The sequence below is a fragment of the Aspergillus caelatus genome (assembly GCF_009193585.1).
Source record: "Aspergillus caelatus strain CBS 763.97 unplaced genomic scaffold BDV27scaffold_62, whole genome shotgun sequence".
NCBI classification, from domain to species: Eukaryota; Fungi; Ascomycota; class Eurotiomycetes; order Eurotiales; family Aspergillaceae; genus Aspergillus; species Aspergillus caelatus.
In genome coordinates this window covers 126,660-151,191 of record NW_022475325.1, presented here as the reverse complement: position 1 = coordinate 151,191, position 24,532 = coordinate 126,660, and the positions used below count along the sequence as shown (strand labels likewise).

Here is a 24,532-nt window from a genome sequence, read left to right as displayed (position 1 = left end):
GGGGAAGAGGACGAGGATGGTACAAGAACTAGACCTTTCCAACTTTAATTGTTGACACCTATTTAATTCTCTCCTTCTTCTTTATTTATCTTTTTATTTTTTACCCCATTTCTCCAACGACGACCGTCCCATTATTAGCCTCCTAACTCAGTCTTATCGTCATCTCCCATAGGTGAGTTTGGTTGTTTTGTTTTCCACTGAGATCATTACCTTCTACCCCACCATCCCACTATTTTGTTACGGTAATCATGACCCCTCCATTGCAAAGAGAGAGGAGGACGAGGACGATCAGGAAACTCGATGATCGTTCTATCGTGCCTCTCTGTTATACCACAATCGTGTTATCTTAATTGACATCTCCCTGAATGTCGTTGTAACTGTTCCTGACTCTCGGTCAACTGAAATTGGATCTCCCCACCACTGCCTCTACCTTGTACTCCGTCACTGAACCATCCGATCATTCTTTTTGGGTCGTCGGTGAACACAACCCCCGCTGCTAGTCTCCTCCCAACACCGATCCAGAACTGTTTTGATTTTCCATTCCCTTCGTTTATATCTGTCGTTCCTCCTCCCTTTTTTTTGTTTTCTTCCGTCCTCCAAACTAGTCGACTGAACAATTCCTCAGCTCGTCAAAATGCCTATCACCAAGATCCACGCCCGCTCTGTTTACGACTCCCGCGGTAACCCTACCGTTGAGGTGGACGTTGTCACTGAGACTGGTTTGCACCGCGCTATCGTTCCCTCTGGTGCTTCCACTGGTTAGTGACCCCACTTGACAACAGAGCATTCTATGTACTTGTCCTCGTTCTGACATACTGACGGTCAAACTATAGGCCAGCACGAGGCTCACGAGCTCCGTGACGGTGACAAGACCCACTGGGGTGGAAAGGGTATGTATTAGATGCTCCCCGAATGCCTGTCTGGTGCAACGGAGGCTGATTGTACCGACGGAGAACAGGTGTCCTTAACGCTGTCAACAACGTCAACAAGATCATTGCCGACGCCGTCATCAAGGAGAACCTTGATGTCAAGGACCAGTCCAAGGTCGACGAGTTCCTCAACAAGCTTGATGGAACTGCCAACAAGGCTAAACTCGGTGCTAACGCCATCCTCGGTGTCAGCTTGGCCATCGCCAAGGCTGGTGCTGCTGAGAAGGGTGTCCCTCTCTACGCTCACATCTCCGACCTCGCTGGTACCAAGAAGCCCTATGTGCTTCCTGTCCCCTTCCAGAATGTTCTGAACGGTGGCTCTCACGCTGGTGGCCGTCTGGCTTTCCAGGAGTTCATGATTGTTCCTTCGTAAGTACCCGGGCTCAGATAACGTGCCCCCATTCTCCTGCAGCTATACTAACATGGCTGATAGCGCTGCCCCTTCTTTCTCCGAGGCTCTCCGCCAGGGTGCTGAGGTCTACCAGAAGCTCAAGGCTCTCGCCAAGGAGAAGTACGGCCAGTCTGCTGGCAATGTTGGTGACGAGGGTGGCGTTGCTCCCGATATCCAGACTGCTGAGGAGGCTCTTGACCTCATCACCGAGGCCATTGAGCAGGCCGGTTACGCTGGCAAGATGAAGATTGCCATGGACGTTGCTTCCAGCGAATTCTACAAGGCTGATGTCGAGAAGTACGATCTTGACTTCAAGAACCCCGACAGCGACCCCTCCAAGTGGCTCACCTATGAGCAGCTGGCCGACCTCTACAAGTCTCTTGCCAGCAAGTACCCCATTGTCAGCATTGAGGACCCCTTCGCTGAGGACGACTGGGAGGCCTGGAGCTACTTCTACAAGACTTCTGACTTCCAGATTGTTGGGTATGTAATCCTTTTCCATTCAGTGTCATATTCGAACCGAATTAACATGAACTCCACAGTGATGACTTGACCGTCACCAACCCTTTGCGTATCAAGAAGGCCATCGAGACGAAGGCTTGCAACGCCCTTCTTCTCAAGGTCAACCAGATTGGTACCCTTACCGAGTCCATTCAGGCTGCCAAGGACTCCTACGCCGACAACTGGGGTGTCATGGTTTCCCACCGTTCCGGTGAGACTGAGGATGTCACCATTGCCGATATCGCTGTCGGTCTCCGCTCTGGCCAGATCAAGACCGGTGCTCCTGCCCGTTCCGAGCGTCTGGCTAAGCTGAACCAGATCCTCCGTATCGAGGAGGAGCTTGGTGCCAACGCCGTCTATGCTGGCGAAAAGTTCCGCACCTCTGTTAACCTGTAAATGAACCGTATGATTATATGACGTCCACCAACCAACCTTGCACATTATCGAAAGATGGTTGGACTCGGGACCGCACTGCATACCCGGGTTCCCGCTACTTGCAGCCTCTACAGTACTACAGATGATATTCTTTTTAAGATTTATGATGACGATTCGATTAGGCCAGATATAGTGGCAGTAATGCAATAAAAGTGCAATTCAAAAAAAAAAAAATTTAAATAAATAAATAAAACCTCTAATGTAGACCGTCCCTAGTAGCGATAGTACCAATATAGATATATACTTTATAATGATGTTGACACCGGATGTCTGATGAATGGGCGTGAACGGTATCGGGACACGTGACCGCTACTAACCCCACCACCAGATTGTTTTATCGTGAAGTTATTGTGAGGGACGGCTCACTCGCCCACATCAAACTCGCCTTCGGGTTATTGATTCACCCACGACGGCCCTCTTGCTGAGATACACGGCACTTACTCGCCCTGTTATCGAGTCATTAGAAGTTTGAAGCTTTTACCACTTTATACAATCTTCACTAGCCATGGCGCCCGAACGGTGGGGTAAGGATATCTGAAATTTGTGGCCTTCTGCATACAGTCTGCTTTTTTTACCAGAACACTTTACTGACAGTTCCCACTTTTCTCTCGCAGATGATGAGGAGGACAGTGGCTCCCCTCCTCCTGTGGCTCCCCGTCGCAGGTTTGACGATGAAGAAGAAGAGGAGGTGGGTTAATTTTTCTTATTTGCTATTTTACCCCACTATATATAGCACATATGACCATCGCCCGGAGGCACAATCTGCTAATCAGCTGGAATATTCAACAGGTTCTCGACTCCTGGGACGCCGCCGAAGACTCCGAAGTAGAGCGGGAAAAGGCAGCCAAGGCGGCCGAAGCCAAGGCTAAGGCCGACGCCGAAGCTGCCGCAAATAAGAAGAGCAAGTCGCAGCGTATACAGGAGCACAAGGAGGAGCGCAAGAAGAAGGCCGAGGAGGAAGATTCCGAGAGCGAGGAGGACGATGCCGACAAGAGAGCCCGTCTGCGCCGCGCCCAGAAGGATTCCGATCTCAAGCACGCTGAGGATCTGTTCGGTGATATCGACCTCAACCGGAACCGCGGAGCTCCCAAGGCTATCGTTATAAGTGACTCGGCCGACCCGACGCAGGCCGTCGATCTCTCTGCCATGCCTCTGTTCAAGCCTACCACTAAGGACCAGTTCGCTCGTTTGACTTCCACCCTTATCCCGCTCTTGACTCCCCATTCAAAGAAGCCTCACTATTCCCTGTGGGCGCAGGAGTTCGCTAAGCAGCTTGTCAAGGAGCTGAACAGCGCAGATGTCAAGAAAATCGCTAGTGCTATGACTACTATGAGTAACGAAAAGATGAGAGAGGAGCGCGCCGCAGACAAGGGTAACAAGAAGAGTAAGGCGGCCAAGACGAAGGTGTCGCTGGTTACTTCCAGAGATAACAAGCTTGATGCTGATTATGACAATGGTGATGATGGATTGGGTGATGACGATTTCATGTGATTGATCATTCCATCTCATTTTACTATTTTCGTTTCATCTCATTTCTTTATTGCCTCCTTTCGTGCCCTCATAGTTGCCAGTTCCCTGTCAGTATGACATGATGCCTGCCGACTCTTGTATATCCGCCCCTAAACAGTTCCTTCGCGTTGTTTCTGTTCTTTATGTTCCTTGCCTCCTCTTCTGGTAGTATATATTAATACGATAGAGACGTGCGTTACTTGCCCTGCCCTAGAATGCTATTTTTCGGTCAAGTTGAGCGACACAAAAGTTGAAGATGGATAGAGACTCTTCAGACAGATAGAACCTGGAAATCGTTCTTAACACGGGACTTTGCATATGTTTATACACTTGTCGCTAAAGACAACCGTATTCAACTAGCTTTGTATCTAACAGTTCGCTGGTGAGCACTGAGCATATACCTTGTAGATCAAGTGTTTTGCATGTCTTCCAGCAAGCAATTACTGGGCGGAGCCGTTATCAGCTTGAGGCATGTATTAGAGAACAAGAACAAAGGGAGAGTACATGAGAAACAGGCTGAGACTGCAATGAAAGCGATCATTGAACCACGAGTGTGCATGGTATTTCTAAAAATGGTAACATCGAATTAAAAAGACGGGGTATGTTTCATCCTTCAGGGCGCCGACCCTCTTAAAGCCGCACGCCTCTGAATAGAACGACTACTAAGTTTAAATTCAAATATTCGCGGGGCTTATGGGATGACGTACGAGAAAATAATAGAGAGATAACGCGGGCAAGCAAGCACAGAAAATAAGGGGGAAAAAGAAAAAAAGAAGAAAAGGGGGGGTGGAATAGCACATTGTATCTTGCTCTGGGGGTGGGAATAGAAACAGTAAAAGAGAGATAAATTCCGCTCAGCCCCTTTTCTTCGCTCTCCAAATATCAAACTCCGCCGGCCGACCCACACGATCCCGAACAAGTGGAAGATACGTGCCGGTCCAAACCAGTCACGCAGCTAAAACAGACCATCGTAAACACTTCCAGGGAGAATCCGAACCCTCTCCAAATAGGCGCCGAGCGCACAACGCTGTTTTTGATACAAAAGAAAACGTCCAATTTGTCGCTTTAAGACTCAGGGGCGGCAGGCTTGGATTCCTCACCCTTATCCTCGGGAGCAGGGGCAGACTCCTCTTCAGGCTTGTCTTCCTTGGAAGCAGCACCCTCGGCCTCCTGGCCATCAGAAGATGTCCAAAGGGTAAGGTTGTCACGCAGAAGCTGCATGATCAGGGTGCTGTCACGGTAGCTTTCCTCCGAGAGCGAGTCGAGCTCGGCGATGGCATCATCGAAAGCCTGCTTGGCAAGGTGGCAGGCACGATCGGGCGAGTTCAGGATCTCGTAGTAGAACACGGAGAAGTTCAAGGCAAGACCCAAGCGGATGGGGTGGGTAGGAGTGAGATCAGTCTGGGCAACGTCGGTGGCGTTCTAGTCCAGATTGTAAGTAGGGGCTTCAGTACGAGAGAACAATCATCGAGCATACCTTGTAGGCCTCGTGGGCAGCAGTAGCAGCAACCTTGCGCTTGTTGCCAGAAGCAAATTCAGCAAGATAACGGTGGTAGTCGCCCTTCCTATTCATTGAATTTGATTAACCACATCATTCATGGAGCGTTCCCGACACCATTGGGCTTACATCTTGTAGTAGAAAACCTTAGACTCGCCGGTCTCGGCCTTGGGGATGAGGGACTGGTCGAGAACGTCAAGAACATCCTGGCAGACCTTCTCCAGCTCGGTTTCAATCTTCTGTCGGTAATCACGGATGATCGAGACGTGTTGCTCAGAACCCTTGGACTCCTCCTTCTGTTCAATGGAGGAGATGATACGCCAGGAAGCACGGCGGGTACCGACCACGTTCTTGTAGGCAACGGAGAGAAGGTTACGCTCATCGACGGTAAGCTCGCCTCCAATCTGATGCGGGGTCAGCTAGGCAAGTAAAGGGGTGCGGGGGAGGCGATCTCAGGGGTGTAAAGCGAAATGAATACATACGTTGGCGACTTCCTGTTAGATCATTAGCGATCGCGTCTCAGATGATTGATATAACAAGCGTTTAGTAGGCTGCTACTCACCTTCATGTACGTGACCATCTCTGTAAAAAGAGAGAATTAGCATATAGGGTATAGAGGTCCAAGCAGGGCCACCCATGGGATCTTACCATCGTAGCGCTCAGCCTGCTCGCAAAGGCGGGCGAGGAATGTCTTGCTAGAGAGAGGGGGTTAGTGTCTCTGTAATCTGCTGTTGATGGAGTCGGTCTGGACCCTTACTTCTCACGCTGTCCATGACGAAGTATTGTTAGTATTGTTTGACTTTATTGCAATACAATGTATAAGACCATGGAGGGTTTTCAAGAGTGAGATGCATGCATCAACACGTCCAGCTGCTATCGCAGCAGCGCGAGGACAGACAACAATAGAGGAGGAGGGGTCAGGCTGCAACAACATACCTCAGAAGTCATGCTGGAAGATAGGGTACAGATAGGAAGATTATAAGACAGAGTACGGTGATTGAAAGGAGTCGATAGGAGAAGAGAAAAGAGGTGTGGGGAAAGAAGAAGACAAGAAGACAACACAGATGGAATGGGGATGTGGAATTCACTAAAGGTTTGACAGATGCGATCCTCAAGCAACAGATGATGAACCGGTGAGGTGACGGCCTGCCAGCTTTAGCGAGAGGCGGGTGGCCTATTGTTTGTGATGTTTGGCCGGAGGGTACCCCCAGGCGCGCCTGAGGCAAGCAAGGCCCAACAGGGACCGTGCTGCCTGAGGCATGAAAGGACCCTCATCATCCTGAACTAGTAGACTGCACGATGGCGCATCCACTTATTATTCATCTACTTTATTACCTGATATGTGAAGTTAGATCAAATTGATTCAGGTGCGCCTCAGCGTGAGTTGCTCCAGTTCATTCGGCACTATAGCACTATCCGCCTCGTTGGGTTGTATGTGTATGTATCGTTAACAATGGCCTTAACTATGAGAGTGAACCTCATGTATATGTGCAAAGATCAATTGCTGGGACTGAAGCCCATACTGACTGCCTCTCTCAATAGGGTCGACAAAGAATGAATTGATGATTGTTGGGCTGTGTCTATATACCTTCTCAATCGTACATACATACAACACTTCTTCTAGGCAGTTGAGACTCGACATATTGAGGCATAGACGCAGCCCATTTGGCAAGAGTAGTTAACCGACCGTGGTAGATGAATAAGCAAGCTCAGAAAGAGAAGAAAAGGGTGCTAAAACGAAGTCCAATTTATGATATGCCGTGCGGTTGTCATACCGAAGGATATTAGTTACCAGTCTTTGGAAGGTGGCAAGATATTGGGGACTTTTTCTCTGGAGACGAGTCCCTTGAGATAGGTCAGACAAGGACTAGCAATGTACCGCCCACATAGCCGTACACCGTATCCGTACTCTGGAGTCTGCAGTGGTTAACCATTTAGTACTCCGTATGCATACTCTAGCACAGGGCAAGGGCCCCATCCATCCTCTTCCAGGACCGAACATGGGTCTTGGGGCAAGGCATCAACATTTCTGAATGTGGAGATCGGCCCGATGCAATACACGTATTTTACAGCAGTATTGTACCGTACGTGCGTCCATATCTCGCCCTCCATACGTCTAGACTATTTCCTACCATGAAATATTCCCGACTATAACCCTTGAATCTAGTCGGATAATGAGATTCGTATGAATAACTACCAAGTTTGCAGTGTGTTGGCTTTGCCCGTGGGAAGCGATGAGAAGCTAGCTGACGCAGCGAAGTAGCGGTCATGCTCCGCCATATGTGGTTATTTTACCGTTCAGCCCTGTAGGCTTATTTTGGTCCACTACCGACCAGACAGTCTTTGCGGCGGCGAAACGGGACCAATGGATCCAGAGACCCATGGCAGCAGACCGCAAAAGAACACGTTTGAATACAGGGACACCGATAAATTATTATTGACTCCAGGTACTTATCCACTCTCTCGGCTTCCAAACGCACGTCTTAACCCGGAGGCCAATTTCCAGGTTATTTTGTTCCCCCCCTTTCCCAGTCATTATCACCTTTGTTATAATTATAACAATTGTTATTATCTGACTAAACAGTGTTGTTATCTATCAAGGCGGAATAATTAAAAAATAAAGGTTGCCAATTTCTTTTCTCCGCAATACTCTTTGGGGCACGGCTATCTTTCCCTCCCTTCTTCTAGATTCTTCCCGATAGTACCTTACCATTACTCGTTTCGTTACCAACCATCCGGCCACTTGGCGTTCATGTCTTGATCTCTAGCATCTGCGGACTTTTCTCCAGGGCTTTCTCCTCTCTTTCCCTCCTCCCCTTGCTCCCAACCCTAGTCAAACCCTTGACGGTTGTGGTTCATCATGGAGCATTCCTACCTCTATTCCCCAAAAGAGGTGCTAGAGCACTTTAGTGTTGCAGAGCATTTGGGTCTATCGCAAGAACAGGCGTTGAAATCTAGGCAAAAACATGGACCGAATGGTTAGTCACATAGATCCAACGTTCGAATGAGAGCACAAACTGACTCAATCTCATCCATCGTGCAGCGCTTGCGGAAGACCCTCCCACCCCCCTTTGGGAGCTCATCCTGGAACAGTTCAAAGATCAACTGGTCCTCATTCTTCTAGGCTCGGCTGCGCTGTCTTTTGTCTTGGCTCTTTTTGAAGAAGGAGACGATTGGACTGCCTTTGTTGACCCGGTTGTGGTAAGTCCTGAGCATATTTGGTTCATTCAGGTGGTCGAAAAGCGCCGCTAACCCTTGCTGTGACCACAGATCCTGACGATCCTCATCCTCAATTCTGTCGTTGGCGTGACGCAGGAAACCAGCGCGGAGAAAGCAATTGCCGCGCTCCAAGAATATTCCGCGAATGAGGCTACTGTAGTTCGTGATGGGAAAACCCAGCGTATCAAGGCCGAAGATCTGGTTCCTGGAGACGTAATCCATGTCGCTGTTGGAGATCGTGTACCTGCCGACTGCCGACTGATCGCAGTCCATAGCAACAGTTTCCGGGTCGACCAGGCTATCCTGACGGGCGAGAGCGAGAGCGTTGGGAAAGATACTCGCGCCATTCGCGATAAACAGGCTGTCAAGCAAGACCAGACCAACATCCTCTTCTCGGGTACCACAGTCGTCAATGGACATGCTACAGCCCTGGTGGTTCTGACTGGCGGATCAACTGCCATCGGTGATATTCATGATAGCATCACGTCTCAGATTTCGGAGCCAACACCACTGAAGCAGAAAATCAACGATTTCGGTGATATGCTTGCCAAAGTGATCACAGTCATCTGTATTTTGGTGTGGGTGATCAACATTGAGCATTTCAACGACCCCTCCCACGGCGGTTGGACCAAGGGAGCTATATATTACCTCAAGATTGCGGTTTCTCTTGGTGTGGCTGCCATCCCTGAAGGCTTGGCTGTTGTAATCACTACTTGTCTTGCTCTCGGTACTCGCAAGATGGCCAACAAAAATGCGGTGGTTCGGTCGCTCCCTTCCGTGGAAACCTTAGGAAGTTGCAGCGTTATCTGCTCAGACAAGACCGGTACTCTGACCACTAATCAGATGAGTGTGAACAAGATTGTCTACCTGGACAAGACTGGCAACGGTGTTCAAGAGATTGATGTCGAAGGTACAACTTTTGCGCCCGAGGGCAAACTTTCCCAGAATGGCAAGGCCTTGCAAAATCTCGCGGTTTCTTCCTCTACTATCCGACAGATGGCCGAGGTAATGGCTATTTGTAACAGTGCGAATCTCTCCCACGATGCCAAGAGTGGTGTCTACTCCTGTATCGGCGAGCCAACCGAAGGAGCCTTGCGCGTCCTGGTTGAGAAGATTGGAACTGACGATGCCGCTACCAACATGAAATTATCTCAGCTACCTGCATCTCAGAAGCTCCGTGCTTCGAGTGCTTACTATGAGAGTCGCCTGCCACTGAAGGCAACTTATGAGTTTTCTCGCGACCGAAAGAGTATGTCTGTCCTTGTTGGCACGGAGAAGAATCAAAGCCTTTTGGTCAAGGGTGCTCCTGAATCCATCCTTGAGCGATGCACCCATGTTCTCCTGGGATCTGATGGACCCCGTGTACCTATCACTAAAGAGCACGCCAACCTGCTTTCTGCCGAGATTGTTGAATATGGCAACCGTGGCCTTCGTGTGATGGCTTTCGCCCGTGTTGATGATGTGGGAGCCAACCCTCTCCTGCGCAACGCCCAGACCTCTGATGATTACGCTCAATTGGAACGGAACATGACTCTCGTTGGCCTTGCCGCCATGCTGGACCCCCCGCGTGTCGAGGTTGCTGATTCAATCAAGAAGTGCCTTGCTGCTGGTATTCGGGTGATCGTTATCACCGGTGATAGCCGAAACACTGCTGAGGCCGTCTGCCGCCAGATTGGTGTCTTCGCTGAAGATGAAGATCTCGCCGGCAAGAGCTTTACTGGTAGGGAGTTTGATGGCCTATCTGATAGCGAGAAGCTCGAGGCTGTTAAGACAGCCTCTCTTTTCTCTCGGACCGAGCCCAGCCACAAGTCTAAGCTGGTCGATCTCCTTCAGTCTTTGGGCCATGTGGTTGCGATGACCGGTGATGGAGTCAACGATGCGCCTGCCCTGAAAAAATCTGATATTGGTGTAGCTATGGGTACCGGTACCGATGTGGCTAAGCTGGCTGCTGATATGGTGCTGGCAGATGACAATTTTGCAACCATCACTGTTGCTGTTGAGGAAGGAAGATCTATTTACAGCAACACTCAGCAGTTTATCCGGTATCTTATCTCTTCTAACATTGGAGAAGTGGTGTCGATCTTCTTGACAGCGGCGTTGGGTATGCCTGAAGCATTGGTACCCGTGCAGTTGTTGTGGGTGAACTTGGTCACCGACGGTTTACCTGCGACTGCTCTGTCATTCAACCCGCCTGATCATGATGTGATGAGACGCCCCCCTCGTAAGCGTGATGAGCCCCTTGTTGGTGGCTGGCTACTGTTCAGATACCTGGTTATCGGCACATACGTCGGTGCTGCCACCGTCTTTGGCTACGTTTGGTGGTTCCTTTATAACCCAGAAGGGCCCCAGATTTCGTTCTGGCAACTGGTAAGCTCAACGACAACCCTCAAGATTCTTTCTTGGACGCTTTACCCTGTACTGACTCTATCTGCAGTCTCATTTCCACAAGTGCTCCGCACAGTTCCCCGAGATTGGCTGTGAGATGTTTACGAACGACATGTCTCGTTCTGCTTCTACAGTTTCCTTGTCTATCTTGGTAGTAATCGAGATGCTGAACGCTATGAATGCCCTTTCGTCTAGCGAGTCCCTGCTCACTTTCGCTCTCTGGAACAACATGATGCTGGTCTATGCTATCATCCTTTCGATGACATTGCACTTTGCCATCTTGTACATTCCATTTTTACAGGGACTGTTCTCGATCCTGCCGCTAAACTGGATTGAATGGAAGGCAGTCTTGGCCATTAGCGCACCCGTTATGTAAGTTTCATTTACCCTAATTGTGGTTTCTGACTAGCTAATAAGTTGCAAGAATCATTGATGAGGTACTTAAATTCGTCGAGCGCCAGAAGTACACCACCACCCCCAAGGTTATGGGTCAGCAGAATGGAGCTGCGTCCAAGCCTAAGCGGGCATAGATGTTGTAGTATGTGAGGTTGAGTGGGTGGCACAATAGATATAGATATCGACTTTTTGGGTCGTTGATTTCATTTTCTTTTCTTGGACACTCATGACATGTATGAAACGTGTTAGATGTTCTCCATGGTAGAGAGCAATGAAGAAATGAATTAGTCAGGAGCATCAAAGCTACGTCCTATGGGTCGTCAGTCCATTTTACTCCTATTGCAAAGAAGAATCAGGATTTTTTCCTTTTGGGTTCTACCTTCATTTTCACCTGTGCTTTCTTCCCCTCCCTATTAAATTATCTCATGCACAGATTAGCCCTAGTGTGATAGAACCGAGTCACGTTGCATTTCCCGTGACTTGATTCTCGAATTCTTCGATGGATGTAGACAGAATACTACCTTCCTGCTTGTACTTACTACTAATTAGTACGATACGACCCTGGACTAGCCTTGCTTCGGGGACAATCCTTCCATGACATGGGTCTCCTCACCTTTCACGGGACTGTGAGGGGGATCGCCGCATTCCTAGCCATACGGTTTCTCTTTCTCGGTATAAAAGAGAGCGATATGCTACTTAGTATGATCATCAATTATTATGCCAGCTTAGTTTAGGCTAATTGACGGACAGACTGAATGAGTGAAGGCCGTTCGTGGGCGAATTACCAAGACCATTTCCTGAGAAGGTAAAGTCATGCGGGGGAAGCAATTGAAAATGAAACCCCAACTGGAAGGTTTCATGCCAAGAGCCATCAGCGAATGTTTCGGCGATTTTGAACCGAAGTTAAATCCTTTAATAACATGGCCTTCTCGTGCTAGTAGTGGTGGACTCACCCGGCGATCTTTTCCCCGGACTGGATGCTGTCTTTTGCGGGGTGAAAGTCTAGGATGGATCACTTTATTCTCTACCCCCAATGAGGGCCACAACATCCGCCCCTCTTCGCGGCCTTCTTACCAGGAATGACTCGATCTACGACCTTAGCAAGGTAGGATATATTGAGATGGTACCATTGGACGGGGTCTGTGTCTGCGACCCGGGAATGCACGTACAGGGTTTATTCACCCAGGCCTGCCATCATATATCTTGCGGGAGAATATAAAAGGACATCGATGCGACACCATTAACCGTCCGCAGATCTTTAGCCATTATGATCAATTATCCTACACCTTGAAGGAATCGCTCTTGTTTTTGTTTTGTTGCAACAATGGGGTTGTTCCATTTCCTGCAGACCCGATCTGGGTTTAAAGTCGACAATAGAAAGACAACCTCGGCAGCAACCCTCACTTTACGCCAAAGTCTTTGGCCCTTGTGCCTCGTAACTATTCTCTTCTTTTTATGGGTGAGATTGCAGTGCTGCTGTCTTACAAATACCACTTCTGGTTGCTAAGGTCTGTTAGGGGTTCGCCTATGGACTGCTGGATACGCTCAATAAACACTTCCAGATCACCCTAGGCATCACTCGGACTCGTTCTGCTGGTCTTCAGGCTGCGTATTTTGGGTATGTCGCATATAATTCGAGTAGAAATATTGTGTTCATGAGACTAGGGCCTATCCGCTGGCATCCTTAGGATATGCGAACTATATGCTGCGTCATTTTGGATACAAGTCTGTGTTCATTATGGGATTGGTCCTCTACGGTATTGGCGCCCTCTGCATGTGGCCCGCGGGCCTAAATCGCTCATTTGGAGGGTTCTGCGCTGCAACTCTCGTCATCGGCTCGGGCTTGGGATCTCTCGAGACAGCAGCCAACCCATATCTTGCCGGTACGTACGTCGAAGTTCTCATCTCGGAGGGGTGCACGCTTGGCCAAAGTCACACTCACTAAAATCTATTGTGCAGTCTGTGGTCCACCGAAGTATGCCGAGATTCGAATCAATCTCGCACAAGCTTTCAATGGAATCGGAACTTGCGTCGCCCCGGCTTTAGCATCGTATGTGTTCTTCACCGATACCAGTGACGACGTAGATGCCCTCAAAAGTGTACAATGGGTGTACCTTGCTATCGGCATCTTTGTGTTTATTCTTGCCGGGGTTTTTTTCGTTTCAAACATCCCTGAAGTTACAGATGAGGATATGGCGTTCCAGGTTGCCTCCACCCATGCTGGCGAGCAGGATAAGCCTTTCTGGAAACAATACAAACTGTTCCATGCTACTCTAGCTCAGTTCACCTATACCGGTGCCCAGGGTGAGTAGAATATTTGTTTTTTCCCTAGCAGAACTTGCTGCATCTCATTCAAACGGCATGAACTAATCTAACGTAACTTAAAACACACAGTGGCTATCGCCGGATACTTCATCAACTATGTGACCGAAACGTGGCCCGGCACCGGGGATTCCACCGCATCCAAATACCTGGCCGGTGCCCAAGGAGGCTTTGCCGTCGGTCGGTTCGCAGGTGCTTTCTTCATGAGATATTTCAAGGCTCGCTGGGTATTCTTAGTGTATCTCTCCTGCACTGTGGCGTTCATAGCAGCGTCAACAACTCAAGGATACCAGACTGGCCTAGGTACGTAGCCCCCTAGTGCCATTGCCATAAACCGTCTTTGCCATGTTGCATGAACTAACAAATCTCAAATCAAAGCAATGCTCTTCCTCACTCTATTCTTTGAATCTGTCTGTTTCCCCACAATCGTCGCACTGGGTATTCGCGGCCTTGGTCGCCACTACAAACGTGGTTCTGGCTTCATCGTCGCCGGTGTTAGTGGTGGTGCCGTTGTGGCCCCGATCCTGGGGCATGTAGCTGATATGCGGAATAATACTGGATTTGCCATGATTGTGCCGACAATGTTCATGATCATTGCGTGGACGTATGCCGTGGCAGTAAATTTTGTTCCTGTGTACCGGGATACGGTCGATAAGACTGGGGAAAGTGATGTTGGAGTTCAAGCAGGGGGTGGTGTTTCTAAGGAGGATGTCGAGGTTGGGACCATGGGTCAGTCGAAGGAGGTTGCTGTAAGGTGATTTCGAAAGTTACTTTACTCTTTCTCACTAACATGGTCTTATAATACCAATGATATATTCCAGAACCTTGAAAGTAGAATCGCTTGCAATATTAACAGAGATAAGTAAACTATAACAAAAGCGTAGGCTTAAGAGATATAGAGCCAATCGTCGAACATTTCGAACCACCACGACTTGATCAATCTGCCTTCTACATGTTTCATAGAAACGTGAGCTCATGGAAATGGTAGGCCTTCAAAATATGAAGGTAGATAAATGCTTGACGTCTACTCTATCTATATGCAAACAAGACGGACGCACAGTAAAGCAAGGAGTCGACGATGAATGCCAGGTCTATTCGAACAATAATGCATTGATCACTGGATTAATATCATTCCCCGTGCCAACCGGGATCCAGCCTTGGGGCACGTTAATGCGAATCAACGACATAGTAGAAAAAAAAAAGAAACGAGAAGAAAGAATAATTGCGTATGTAATAGGGGATATCTCAAAAAAAAAAAAAAAAAAAAAGGCCAGTCCCGCGAGGACTAGCAAATTAGACCCAGCAGACGTTAATCAGGACTGACGAAGGAAAACAATGCAAAAACAAGATACACGCAAAGGAGATCGCGATGTGAAGGGATGGACATGCTTAATATGGCAATGTAAACTTGAACTATAAAAAGGAAATCCAGGAATTGGGAGGATGTGAAAGGGAGGGACAGAGGAAAAACAGGGAAAGAGAAAGAAAGTCGTGGGAAGCCACAGAGACGGGTTGTAAAGCATTCAAATCCATCAACTTTTACCCAGACCAGAGATGCCCAAGAACAGTGTCCAAAGAAACTAGCGCCGCATAGCCGCAGGGGTATAAGATAAATTGTAAAACAATAAAGAAACCGAAAATGCCAACCGATAGAATGAAAAGAGTGATAGTCGATGCTTCCAACTATTAATATTATGTCATGGCTCTCTTCCCGGAACGCACTGATCTCGGAGAATTGCCAGCTGCTGCCTTCAACTTCGACGCCTTGAGTGAAGACGAGCGTGGAGGACGCATTGGACTGGTGTCAAGGTCAGGAGCTGGGGCAAGAACAGGCTTAGAGCTTCGCCCAGACAAGTCATTAGCACACCCCAGCCCTGTGTGTTCGTCGGTCTTCATTTCAGTGGGCGATCCAGGCTCCTCTTCCGTTCCTGTAAATGCGTCGACTTCTTCGATATCCTCATCTTCCTCGATGTCTTCTTCTATGATTTGGCTCTTTCGCGCCACAGGTCGAGCTGCGCTTGAGGTCTCCGCGACGGCAGCACCACTACGGGGAAACTCCGGGGCAGCCATGCCGCCAGATACCATGAGATTTGCAGTGTGGACCATAGGCCCTTTGAACGCAGATCGTTTGCGGCGTGCAAACACAAGACTTGATGATGGTGAATACAGTAAGGGCGCAGGTGCCGATTCGTTGAATATTGAAGTCATTCTACCATTAGGATCATCCGCCTCGTGGTACCCATTGTTCACGCCTCGAACCAAGCGGATATTGCTGGGGAAACGGGACGAGGCGCTGGGCGTAGTGGGGAGAACTTTGACGGAAGAATGCGGTGATCTGGAGGCCCGAGCTGTCGGGGTTGATGCTGAACCGATACTGTTTGACGAGACAGATGATGCCTTTGAATGGGTGTGAGTATGGTGGATGCTACGAATTGAGGAAATCGAAGATGAGGTTGACTTGCGGCCTCGCAGACCAGCAGAAGATCGCCTGTAGGAACCCCTAGGCGTGATTGGAGAGGGAGACAAGGAGTTCCGGTGGCTTGCATTGGTGCTTAAAGGTCGAGTCTGGCGAGGATAGGAGTGGCGGTGATTGGGATAGGAAGCACTACTGCGGGCCAGGCTGCTGGCATTGGAAGCGCGCTTTATCTGCGTCGGTGTCGACAACTCTCCCGTTGCAGGGACGGCTGAAGAAGACTGCGCAGATTTCTTCCCTGTATCCTGCCCTTTAGATGGGCTTAGCTTGTCTGAAAGAAACTTGCGATGGGTCCCTTGTGCACCAGGAACTTTGCTGTGGGGGGACTTGGCTCTCTTTGTAGACTCGACGAACCAATGTTTGAGGGACGCCAGTTGACTGAGGATTGGATACTGACGGCGCCCTGTGCGACGCCTGAAGATTCCATTATGTTGGGCTAGCTCGGGCTGAGACGCGCTTACATGTAATGCACTTGGCCTGCTTGATCGTCTCCTATCTTTGGGAGGTGGTAATGGGCGGTGTCGGGTAGAACTAGCAGACCGAACAGAGTCTTTGTCAACGGGAGGTGGGTTGCTGGAAGCTGGGGATTGGATGGAAACTGGCTCTGGTAGACTGGGCAGCTCAGGCACAGCAAACTGCGAAGGTAAGCTCCGTCGATCCCTGCGACCTCGCTCCTGGAGAGGTGCATTCAGAGAGGTATGTCCCTCCTCATCAACCTCGACAAGGGCGGCTGAAATTTTCTCTAGCCGGCTGCTAGCCGCGCTCAAGCGACGAATATTCTTCACTTCAGCTTCTCGCTCCCTTCGCTTACGCTCTCGTTTTTGCTCCTTCCGTTGTTCTTTTTCGATCAGCAATGCCCACCAACCAGCGAGTGGGTCACATCGCTGAGCAAGGACGCTGTCCATCACTTCATCAATATTGACGCCGGCACTTTTCATCCGCTGCAAGGTTGTCCTCTCTAGAGGCGTAGTAAAAGGAGCAGGTCGTGGAATTTTCAATATTGCCAATTGTTCCGGAGCATGTTCGGCAAGGAACGGATGTGCCAAAATTTCGTCTAGGCTCGGCCGAATCAGAGGGCGCTTTGATAAGAGCAAGTTTATGAGAGTTTTTGCATCATCCGGAAATCTGTCATTGTAAGCAGGATCCTCCGTAAGGATCCGAGTCTTGGTAACCTGGTCGTCATCCTCGTCGAATGGGAGCTCCCCAGCGAGGAGGGCATATAAAATGATGCCCAAGCTCCACACATCGACCTTTTCGCCTGCATACTTCTCACCCTTCAACATCTCTGGGGCACTATAACATATCGTACCACAGAATGTTTGCAGGTAGCTTGCTTTGCCCTCGTACTCCCGGGTGAACCCGAAATCACACAGTTTGACATTCTCATGTTTGTCTAGTAAAATATTCTCCAGTTTTAGGTCCCGGTGAACACAAGACTTGCTGTGAACATAGGCCACGGCACCGACAAGTTGGGTGAAAATCCTCTTCACTTTGTCGACAGGCAGTGGGCCATGATGAAGAAGGTAGTTATAAAGCTCATCACCTAGCCGCGCCTGTCAGCAGTGGGGTGGTGATACGCTGATATACGCGCCATACCTGGACAATATTCCAGCACCAGCCAAACCAGCTTTTCTGTTACAATAACTTCGTAGAGGCGGGCAATGTGAGGATGTAAAAACTGGCGATGATGATGAATCTCACGCGGCAGATTCGTATCTTCCCTACTTGAGGACTTGAGCACAACCTATTCCCAATTAAATCAGTCAATAATTTCATTGAAGTGCAAGGTATGTTGTACAATTATACCTTGGAACCATTAGTGAGTTTATGGGACGCAAGGTAAACCTTGCCGAAGGAACCTTTCCCAATTAGCCTTCCGAGAGTATAGTTCCCTACACTCCGAAGATCCTTTGATGAGAATTCCCTGACAAAGAAGCGGTCGTGAGTAACTATAGGTCTGACCGTACTAGAGGAGGTTGAGAGAAAGTAGGCGCTTACTCGAGAAGTTCATGGTAGGACTGGGCGAGCTGTGGTGTAGTTACTAGTTAGCTAGGCTTCATGCAAGATATAAGATTGATGGGGACCAGTTGTAAACAATGTTTGGACACAAGCATGATGAAGGATATACGGATTTGCAGCGAAAGACTAGGGAGATGATCCGTATGGGCGCATAACTATAACAATGCTATTGAACTGGTAGGTTGAAAGCAACGAACCTTCTCCTTTTGTTTTTGGGCTTGAACCTCCGCTCTCGTCCTGGGAGGCGGCATGTGTTAAGATAATCCCCGCCCGTTCTAAAATACACCGCGGAGACGAGAGATGCGCTTCTTGAACTTTGTATAGTGTTTTCCGACGATTGTAATTCGTGTGCGGCTGCCATTCAAAGGACCTAGTACATTAAGAGCGGCTGTCTGAGTAGATAGGGATCGAGACGTAGGCTGCAGCGTGATGCGGAGGCTAAGAATCAAGGAGCAAAGCCACCGCTACAGCTCGAGGGCAGACCGAGTAGTATCAAGCAAGAGTTGTAATATATCACAGAGCGAAATATCGGAAGACAATGGAGTTTATCCTGGAGTCTTGGTCAAAAGAGAGTGTAGGGCGGCGTAGCTGGTGGAAGCCGCGGAGGAGTGGACCGCAATATCAAAACGGAAGGAGAAGGGTTGAGCCGCAGCCGGGGAGACGATCAGCTAGGACAGAATTATACAATGTTAGTTTGTTATGAAATTGTATCCAGCAAAATAAATATTGCCCAGAAATGCTCTGGAGTACTAGTGAGAACAGCAGAGGGAACAAAGAAACATAGGGGAGGAAAAAAGAGGAAAAAAAAAAAAAGCAAGCATACCACAAATGTAACGGACTTCGAAGGATAAGAAACGAAAGGATCGGAGTGAGAGAGGGAGAAAAAGATATCAATGGCGAAAATGGATGCAGCCAAGCAAACTTCTAATGGGCTTGATTGTCAATCAAACAAGCAAATATGTGTGTGTATATGAGTGGTGTGGTGCGTGACAGGAGAGGACAATTAGTATGGGATGAAGTAAGGAAAGGCTCTGACGACAGCCAACAGGACATTGCATAAGCAGTTGAGCCGTTAATTAGCTCGTTCAGGGCCGATGGGAAACTATTCCTTCGTTCCTTAGACTTTATTATGATTTTCTCCATTAGCTGAGGTGAAAAACGTGGGCCGTTTCTTGTCATTGGAAAGTATGATAAACCTGCTTTTAATTCGTCATAGCGTAGGGATCAATGCCCGTAGTGCTATTTTATTTTGATTTTCTTTGCTTTTCTTTTTGACTTTGATTCTTTATTATGCTTCTTTCCCGACCAAACTTTTATTTCCCATGCGAGGGATCATGTCACATGTCCATCCAGGCCTCACTCCAATCCAAACAAACAATCAATAGGAACTACTTTCTTTTGTATATTTTTCTTTTAAACTATTTTTTTTTTTAAAAAAAAAAAAATTTCCCCCCCAACTTTTGTTCAATTTCTTTAGTTCAAGAATCATATTCTCTTCTTCAGGCGGACCTGGCTTAACTCGTCCGATGTTAACCCCTGAATCACATTTAATAAATTTAGAAAAGAAATTAATTTATTATGACATACCGCACTAGTCCTCTCTAGCGCCATTCGCCATGCCCGTGTTGAGCTTAGTGAGGAGCGTTTCATTTAAACTACGGAGTCCATCCACCAGTTTACTTTTCCCCCTTGGGATGAACCAGATGTACCTGAAGTTGATCGTATGACGATTGCATAACATTGTTTTATAGTTATGCATCCGGCAAATCTACTGAATATCATGATTATAAACGTTGGGGTATATAACATGGAAGTTGTTTGTTTACGCCTTCGAACTGCGACTTGATTGCTAACCGTCATCACCTTTTCATCTCCTGCCACCAGGGTAGGGAATGCAAATGTCGTACTGTGCGATGACTTGCACAAAGTGCTGGATCGACACTTTCAAGGCCCGGCTCACCTTGAAATGCGAGCGATACTAATCCGAAGTAAGAGTGCAGCAGATCTGTGCGTCCTAATTAGCTAAATTACAAAAAGTGTAAAAGAAGGAGAAAAAGAGAAAAGTCCAAGAGCAAACGCTAGGCTCACCTGGTGGCTCTCCAACGCCCTTTCCGAATCCACCAACGATATGCTGCGTTTTCTCTAAGAGGTATCGCCGATTCCGAGCCGCGTCCACCAAAGCTAGCCTATCCATCATCTGTTCCTTTACTATCAGCCTGATGCGCATTTTGAGTTTGTTAAGGTAAAGTCACTCACATTCAGAGATGCAGTATTCCAAAAAGAATAGCAAGTATCGGCGTATTTGTTACACCGCCCGTTGAATCCTGCCCATCGCAATGAACCCTCCGTCTCCGGCGGTACAACAGGGAGCTGATCGACTTTCGTGTCTATACTGGGCTCCTCAACTGTCGCTGACAGAGATCTGACTCCACCAACGCCGTGGCCATCTTCATCGTCAGATTCTTCCTCATCATCGCCGAGCTCAGATGTTTGTCGTGCAACAAGCCATCTGACCAAAGAGTCGAAGGGGACAGCTTTGGGCGAAAGCAGCGCGATCGGTTTATGGTTCTTCGAAAGACGGTCCAAGAATGTTAGAGCACCAATAGCACAATAGGTGTGACCAGCTGCGACTTGAAAGTTAGAAGGACGGCATATAAATATAGGATAGCCGCTGCGTTGTGGGATATGGCAAATTGGACATACAGTGGGATTCACAGAAGGGCCCCTCTCCTATGCCGCCGTCGTATGCCTAGAGTGTTCCTTAGCCAAATCATAATCCACAGGGGTGGCAGAAAGTGCAAGAAGGGCATTGCTTACCTGACAGGCCTCGATAAACGCAACCAATTTATCCACGTCTATATCCATAATACCCTCAAGGCCATTCCCACATTTCCCTCTCAGTATATATCGCGTCCCGGCACCGAAACAGCAAAATCGTAGATCGCCGCCGCCTTCAATCTTCCCTTCTGTGCCGAGGACCTCGCCAAAGCTCCCGTTTTCGCGCTGCATTCTGGAGAGCCATTGTAGACACTCAGTGCGCTTTACCCGTGATAGATCATCACCCAAGATCAACAATATCACCAATGCGAAGAATGTCGAGGGAACGTTGGCCGGATCCCAAGCTTCATTTTCTGGTGTTCGCCGTTCTGACCCAAAGTCGGTCCCTGTGAATCCCCGAAAGCCCCCCGAGGGCACTTGGCAGTGGTAGATCCACTCGACATACCCTTGCCGCTCTTCGAGAGTGGTTTTGTTATATAATTCGCCTAGGAGATCCAAGCCTGCAACGGTGAAGTAAGCGAGGAGGATGCGGCTCGAGTCATTGGAGGTATATAAGTTCGGTAAAAACGTCTTGAGGCATCGTAGGAAATACTTAATATGACGTTCCTTATGAAAAACAGCTTCGGTCATAGTTGTAGCGGTGAAGGTATAGGTTATGATCCAGGATACTGGCCATAAAGCTTGCGCAGATAGTATGAAAGCTGTCCGTGATACGCGTCAGAGATACTTTGTCAAGTTATCATGCCATCAGTCATCTTCTTAATCTCGATTTCTCATTTGGTGGGCGGACACTATCGGAGTTAACAGCTGCCGCCCACTTAACCCCACATGATTTGCTTGGTTCCAAGGGAGGGAAAAAAAAAAAAAGAAAAGAAAAAAAAAATAATAATAATAAACAACTCCCATTTAACCATAGCAGCGCTATGGGTCTCGACTCGACCTCACCCCGAATATCACTGAACATGCGGAGTTGACACTCAGACACCATCACTATTTCATTTACAGCTCTCTGTTTTGTTCTACACATTTTTTAACCTGTGCCCACAAACAACAAGATGGGTCTATTGTCATCTAAAACGCTGATTCAGGCACATGCCTTATGTCTGTTCATCCTCGCCGTCTACCTCACCAAGTCACCAGAAGTCATCACGGACTCCGATGTGGTTTTTATGCTAGGGGAGACCTTACAAATAGTAAGAATAAACTATATGCCTAATCTCTAAAAATGTTCTCTTTGTCGGAGGTTGACAGGCCATTTACTTCAGGATGCCGCGCCATCCCTTTCTCGTCCTCAGTCACCCTTCGCGCTATGCGGTATCCTCCTTGTTGCGGATGCCCTCGTCGACCTCATCCTCGTCACAAAGGTCCCCCGAATCAATGAAATTATTGCAATGGCAGAAATCGCTCGGTCCGCAGCCCCCACGTCCATCGCAGGAGCTATGCGAACGAATCCATTCTTAGCACGTCTCGCCTCGCTTTACACCGAAATTTGGACACTGCTCTCTGCTTCACGCTTTTGCCTTTTCTTTGCGGTATCTTTCTTTATATACCAGAGTAAGCCATCGGATTGGGGCGTGGATGTTCACCAGACAGTTGGTGGGTATGGCCAAGAGTCCTCCTCTGGCTTGGACCAGTTGAAAAACAGAGTAATATTCACGTATGGCTTTATGGAAATGATGTTTTGGCTTTGGGTAAGTTCCGTGATCCCTTCTACACCTTACCATGATTTTCAGGTCTAACTAATTGTTGCAGATTTTCCTTACCCTCCGCGAAGAACGACACGAGATCGCGGTTCGATTCGCAGAACAAGATCAACAACTGTCGTAGGCTCCTTTGAATGTGCGAACGTGTGGGAGTACCTGAGTACCTAAATTGAACTTGCTACTACAAAGAGAACGAGAGCAATCACAACGAGCACACACATTCCACTCGACTTCATCAATGCGTACACATGGGTGGACGCTGAAGATCACTAGAATGTGGACTTAGTAGAGCATATTAAATACAAATTAGACACTTGTTCGCCCGGTGTCTTGGGTGTAGACAAAACTTGATTCTCTGCTTGACTTCCCCAACTTGTCTTTATGTAGTCAGGTATCTCTGCCATTCTGTGTACCCGGAAAGAGGCGCCCGGCATCTCACTTCTCTACGCAAGGAATGCGAAGACCGCCGCACCCATAGCAGCAAGGAGGCTAGTGTCCTTGCCTTGTACAAGGGCAGCTCCGCCAGTACTGGTAGTAGGTGACGATGATGAGGTAGATGAGGTCTTGGTGTTACTGCCAGATTTGGAAGCGGTTGGTGATGCAGAACTGCCGGAAGAACCCGTAGTCGTAGCCGATTCATTCGTAGCCGTGCTCTTCGCAGTAGTCGACTTGCTGGAGGCAGAAGAATCGGAGGAAGTCTCAGTAGCGCTTGAACTTCCCTCAGCGCAGCTAGCACTCTTGGGGAGGTCATTTACACCGGCGCCACTGCAGAGCTGGCTTGCGAATTTGAGAACAGCTACGCGAGACCATGTTAGCAAGAGAATATCCCCCCGTGCGTCTGATTCTGCATTGAACTCGTAGTGTTAGGAAACGACAGCAAAATCAAGACTTACCATCTTGTTGATCCTTTGAGCATTTATTGGCGACACAACAAGAGATACTATTGATAAAGCTTTTGTCACCGCAGATACAGGCAACATCGATAGTCTGGCACTGCTTGGGAATGGAGCCAGTAGCACAATCTTTCTGTTGTGGTTCTATCAGCAGACAATCTTGGGTGCATCTCAGCAAAAGGAGCTTATTAAGGAGCAGTGATCAAAGGTTTCAATCATGAGGATATATACCGCGCAGTCTGGGAGGCCGTCCATTCCTTGAGCAATAACAGTGCTCAGGCATGTCATGAGTATGACAGAGATATAGTACAGCTTCATGTTGGCTACCTATAGTTTGGGGAGAGGAGGGACGTAGGGCGAGATGAAATGGTCTGTTTGCAAATGAATTGTTCTGGGCTGTACGGTGAAGTAAAGATTATAAGTATAGGAGGGGAGTGGAGTGAAAAGGATAAAGGACGTCAGAAATCAAGAGGGCAGCGACAAGAGCAAAGGGCAAAGCTGATTTCCCGCTCAATGTGGCAGCTGCATAAAGAAAAGTGTATAAGCTTAGGCTAAACCTACCATATGTAGAGTGACTGGAAACTGGTGGTCTTCACTGTTCCACTTGAAGATCCTTGCCTCACAATACTTGTTTTTTTACTACTAGTGCTCAGGTCCTATTGATGGGCCTCCATGACATGGCCTAACATGTTGAGAGCCAAGAGTTATTGGTGAAAGTCTAACTACACTCATTACATATAATACGGCTGATCAATGGAAAGGAGAGGTGGAGGGGTGAAAGTATGGACAGTAACACATATTTCTCTTGGTTGTTGCCATAAAAACAATCATACAGTACTAGTACTTACGAGTGGTATGAAGAATATCCATTGATTCTATTCAGTCATCCGGGGTAATAATTGCTCGACGAGAATTGAGGCATGTGCCGCGGTGCGGGTTACTACTAGTAGTATACATGTAAGTACGCTCACCAATAGTATCTTCTTTGAGGTTGGACAAGCTCCCAGTAGTGCGTCCCTAGTGTAATGAAACAGATCCACAATACCCTCTTTTTGGACTTTATTCCCAGATCTCCTTCGGC

General features: G+C 48.2%; 8 protein-coding genes across 8 annotated transcripts; 5 read left to right on the top strand and 3 right to left on the bottom strand.

Moving 5' to 3' along the window:
• The first annotated feature begins 53 nt into the window (after window positions 1–53).
• On the top strand, window positions 54–2,425 carry aspf22 (enolase acuN). Its single transcript, XM_032066516.1, has 6 exons — window positions 54–172; window positions 626–758; window positions 834–890; window positions 959–1,298; window positions 1,363–1,803; window positions 1,863–2,425. Exons 2-6 carry the CDS (start codon window positions 635–637, stop codon window positions 2,215–2,217), a joined length of 1,317 nt encoding a protein of 438 aa, XP_031928896.1. The 5' UTR covers window positions 54–172; window positions 626–634; the 3' UTR covers window positions 2,218–2,425.
• A 196-nt stretch (window positions 2,426–2,621) lies between these two features.
• On the top strand, window positions 2,622–4,054 carry BDV27DRAFT_100230 (eukaryotic translation initiation factor 3 subunit J). The gene is made up of 3 exons (XM_032064258.1): window positions 2,622–2,780; window positions 2,871–2,944; window positions 3,046–4,054. Exons 1-3 carry the CDS (start codon window positions 2,762–2,764, stop codon window positions 3,745–3,747), a joined length of 795 nt encoding a protein of 264 aa, XP_031928895.1. The 5' UTR covers window positions 2,622–2,761; the 3' UTR covers window positions 3,748–4,054.
• Window positions 4,055–4,085: 31 nt separating this feature from the next.
• Window positions 4,086–6,573, bottom strand: BDV27DRAFT_126313 (14-3-3 adaptor artA-like protein). Its single transcript, XM_032066515.1, has 8 exons — window positions 6,200–6,573; window positions 6,021–6,028; window positions 5,912–5,958; window positions 5,826–5,845; window positions 5,746–5,757; window positions 5,393–5,667; window positions 5,243–5,330; window positions 4,086–5,187 (listed from the first exon to the last, which is right to left on the bottom strand). Exons 1-8 carry the CDS (start codon window positions 6,209–6,211, stop codon window positions 4,831–4,833), a joined length of 819 nt encoding a protein of 272 aa, XP_031928894.1. The 5' UTR covers window positions 6,212–6,573; the 3' UTR covers window positions 4,086–4,830.
• Window positions 6,574–7,981: 1,408 nt separating this feature from the next.
• On the top strand, window positions 7,982–11,642 carry BDV27DRAFT_100142 (calcium-transporting ATPase). Its single transcript, XM_032064257.1, has 5 exons — window positions 7,982–8,241; window positions 8,307–8,464; window positions 8,534–10,849; window positions 10,917–11,239; window positions 11,292–11,642. The coding sequence occupies exons 1-5, from the start codon at window positions 8,124–8,126 to the stop codon at window positions 11,395–11,397; spliced, it is 3,021 nt and encodes a 1,006-aa protein (XP_031928893.1). The 5' UTR covers window positions 7,982–8,123; the 3' UTR covers window positions 11,398–11,642.
• A 577-nt stretch (window positions 11,643–12,219) lies between these two features.
• BDV27DRAFT_100136 (putative l-fucose permease) lies at window positions 12,220–14,427 on the top strand. The gene is made up of 6 exons (XM_032064256.1): window positions 12,220–12,722; window positions 12,781–12,881; window positions 12,929–13,146; window positions 13,223–13,567; window positions 13,658–13,888; window positions 13,964–14,427. The coding sequence occupies exons 1-6, from the start codon at window positions 12,588–12,590 to the stop codon at window positions 14,341–14,343; spliced, it is 1,410 nt and encodes a 469-aa protein (XP_031928892.1). The 5' UTR covers window positions 12,220–12,587; the 3' UTR covers window positions 14,344–14,427.
• An 850-nt stretch (window positions 14,428–15,277) lies between these two features.
• BDV27DRAFT_156581 (serine/threonine protein kinase) lies at window positions 15,278–21,485 on the bottom strand (the record flags this gene model as incomplete). Its single annotated transcript, XM_032072359.1, has 9 exons — window positions 15,278–17,601; window positions 17,655–17,802; window positions 17,865–17,982; window positions 18,057–18,085; window positions 19,985–20,082; window positions 20,166–20,274; window positions 20,334–20,701; window positions 20,781–20,826; window positions 20,895–21,485. The coding sequence occupies 9 exons, from the start codon at window positions 21,483–21,485 to the stop codon at window positions 15,278–15,280; spliced, it is 3,831 nt and encodes a 1,276-aa protein (XP_031928891.1).
• Window positions 21,486–21,771: 286 nt separating this feature from the next.
• On the top strand, window positions 21,772–22,810 carry BDV27DRAFT_100101 (uncharacterized protein). Its single transcript, XM_032064255.1, has 3 exons — window positions 21,772–22,048; window positions 22,121–22,546; window positions 22,608–22,810. The coding sequence occupies exons 1-3, from the start codon at window positions 21,911–21,913 to the stop codon at window positions 22,680–22,682; spliced, it is 639 nt and encodes a 212-aa protein (XP_031928890.1). The 5' UTR covers window positions 21,772–21,910; the 3' UTR covers window positions 22,683–22,810.
• A 61-nt stretch (window positions 22,811–22,871) lies between these two features.
• Window positions 22,872–23,896, bottom strand: BDV27DRAFT_126300 (CFEM domain-containing protein). The gene is made up of 3 exons (XM_032066514.1): window positions 23,683–23,896; window positions 23,452–23,584; window positions 22,872–23,354 (listed from the first exon to the last, which is right to left on the bottom strand). The coding sequence occupies exons 1-3, from the start codon at window positions 23,767–23,769 to the stop codon at window positions 23,002–23,004; spliced, it is 573 nt and encodes a 190-aa protein (XP_031928889.1). The 5' UTR covers window positions 23,770–23,896; the 3' UTR covers window positions 22,872–23,001.
• Between the last annotated feature and the right edge of the window lie 636 nt (window positions 23,897–24,532).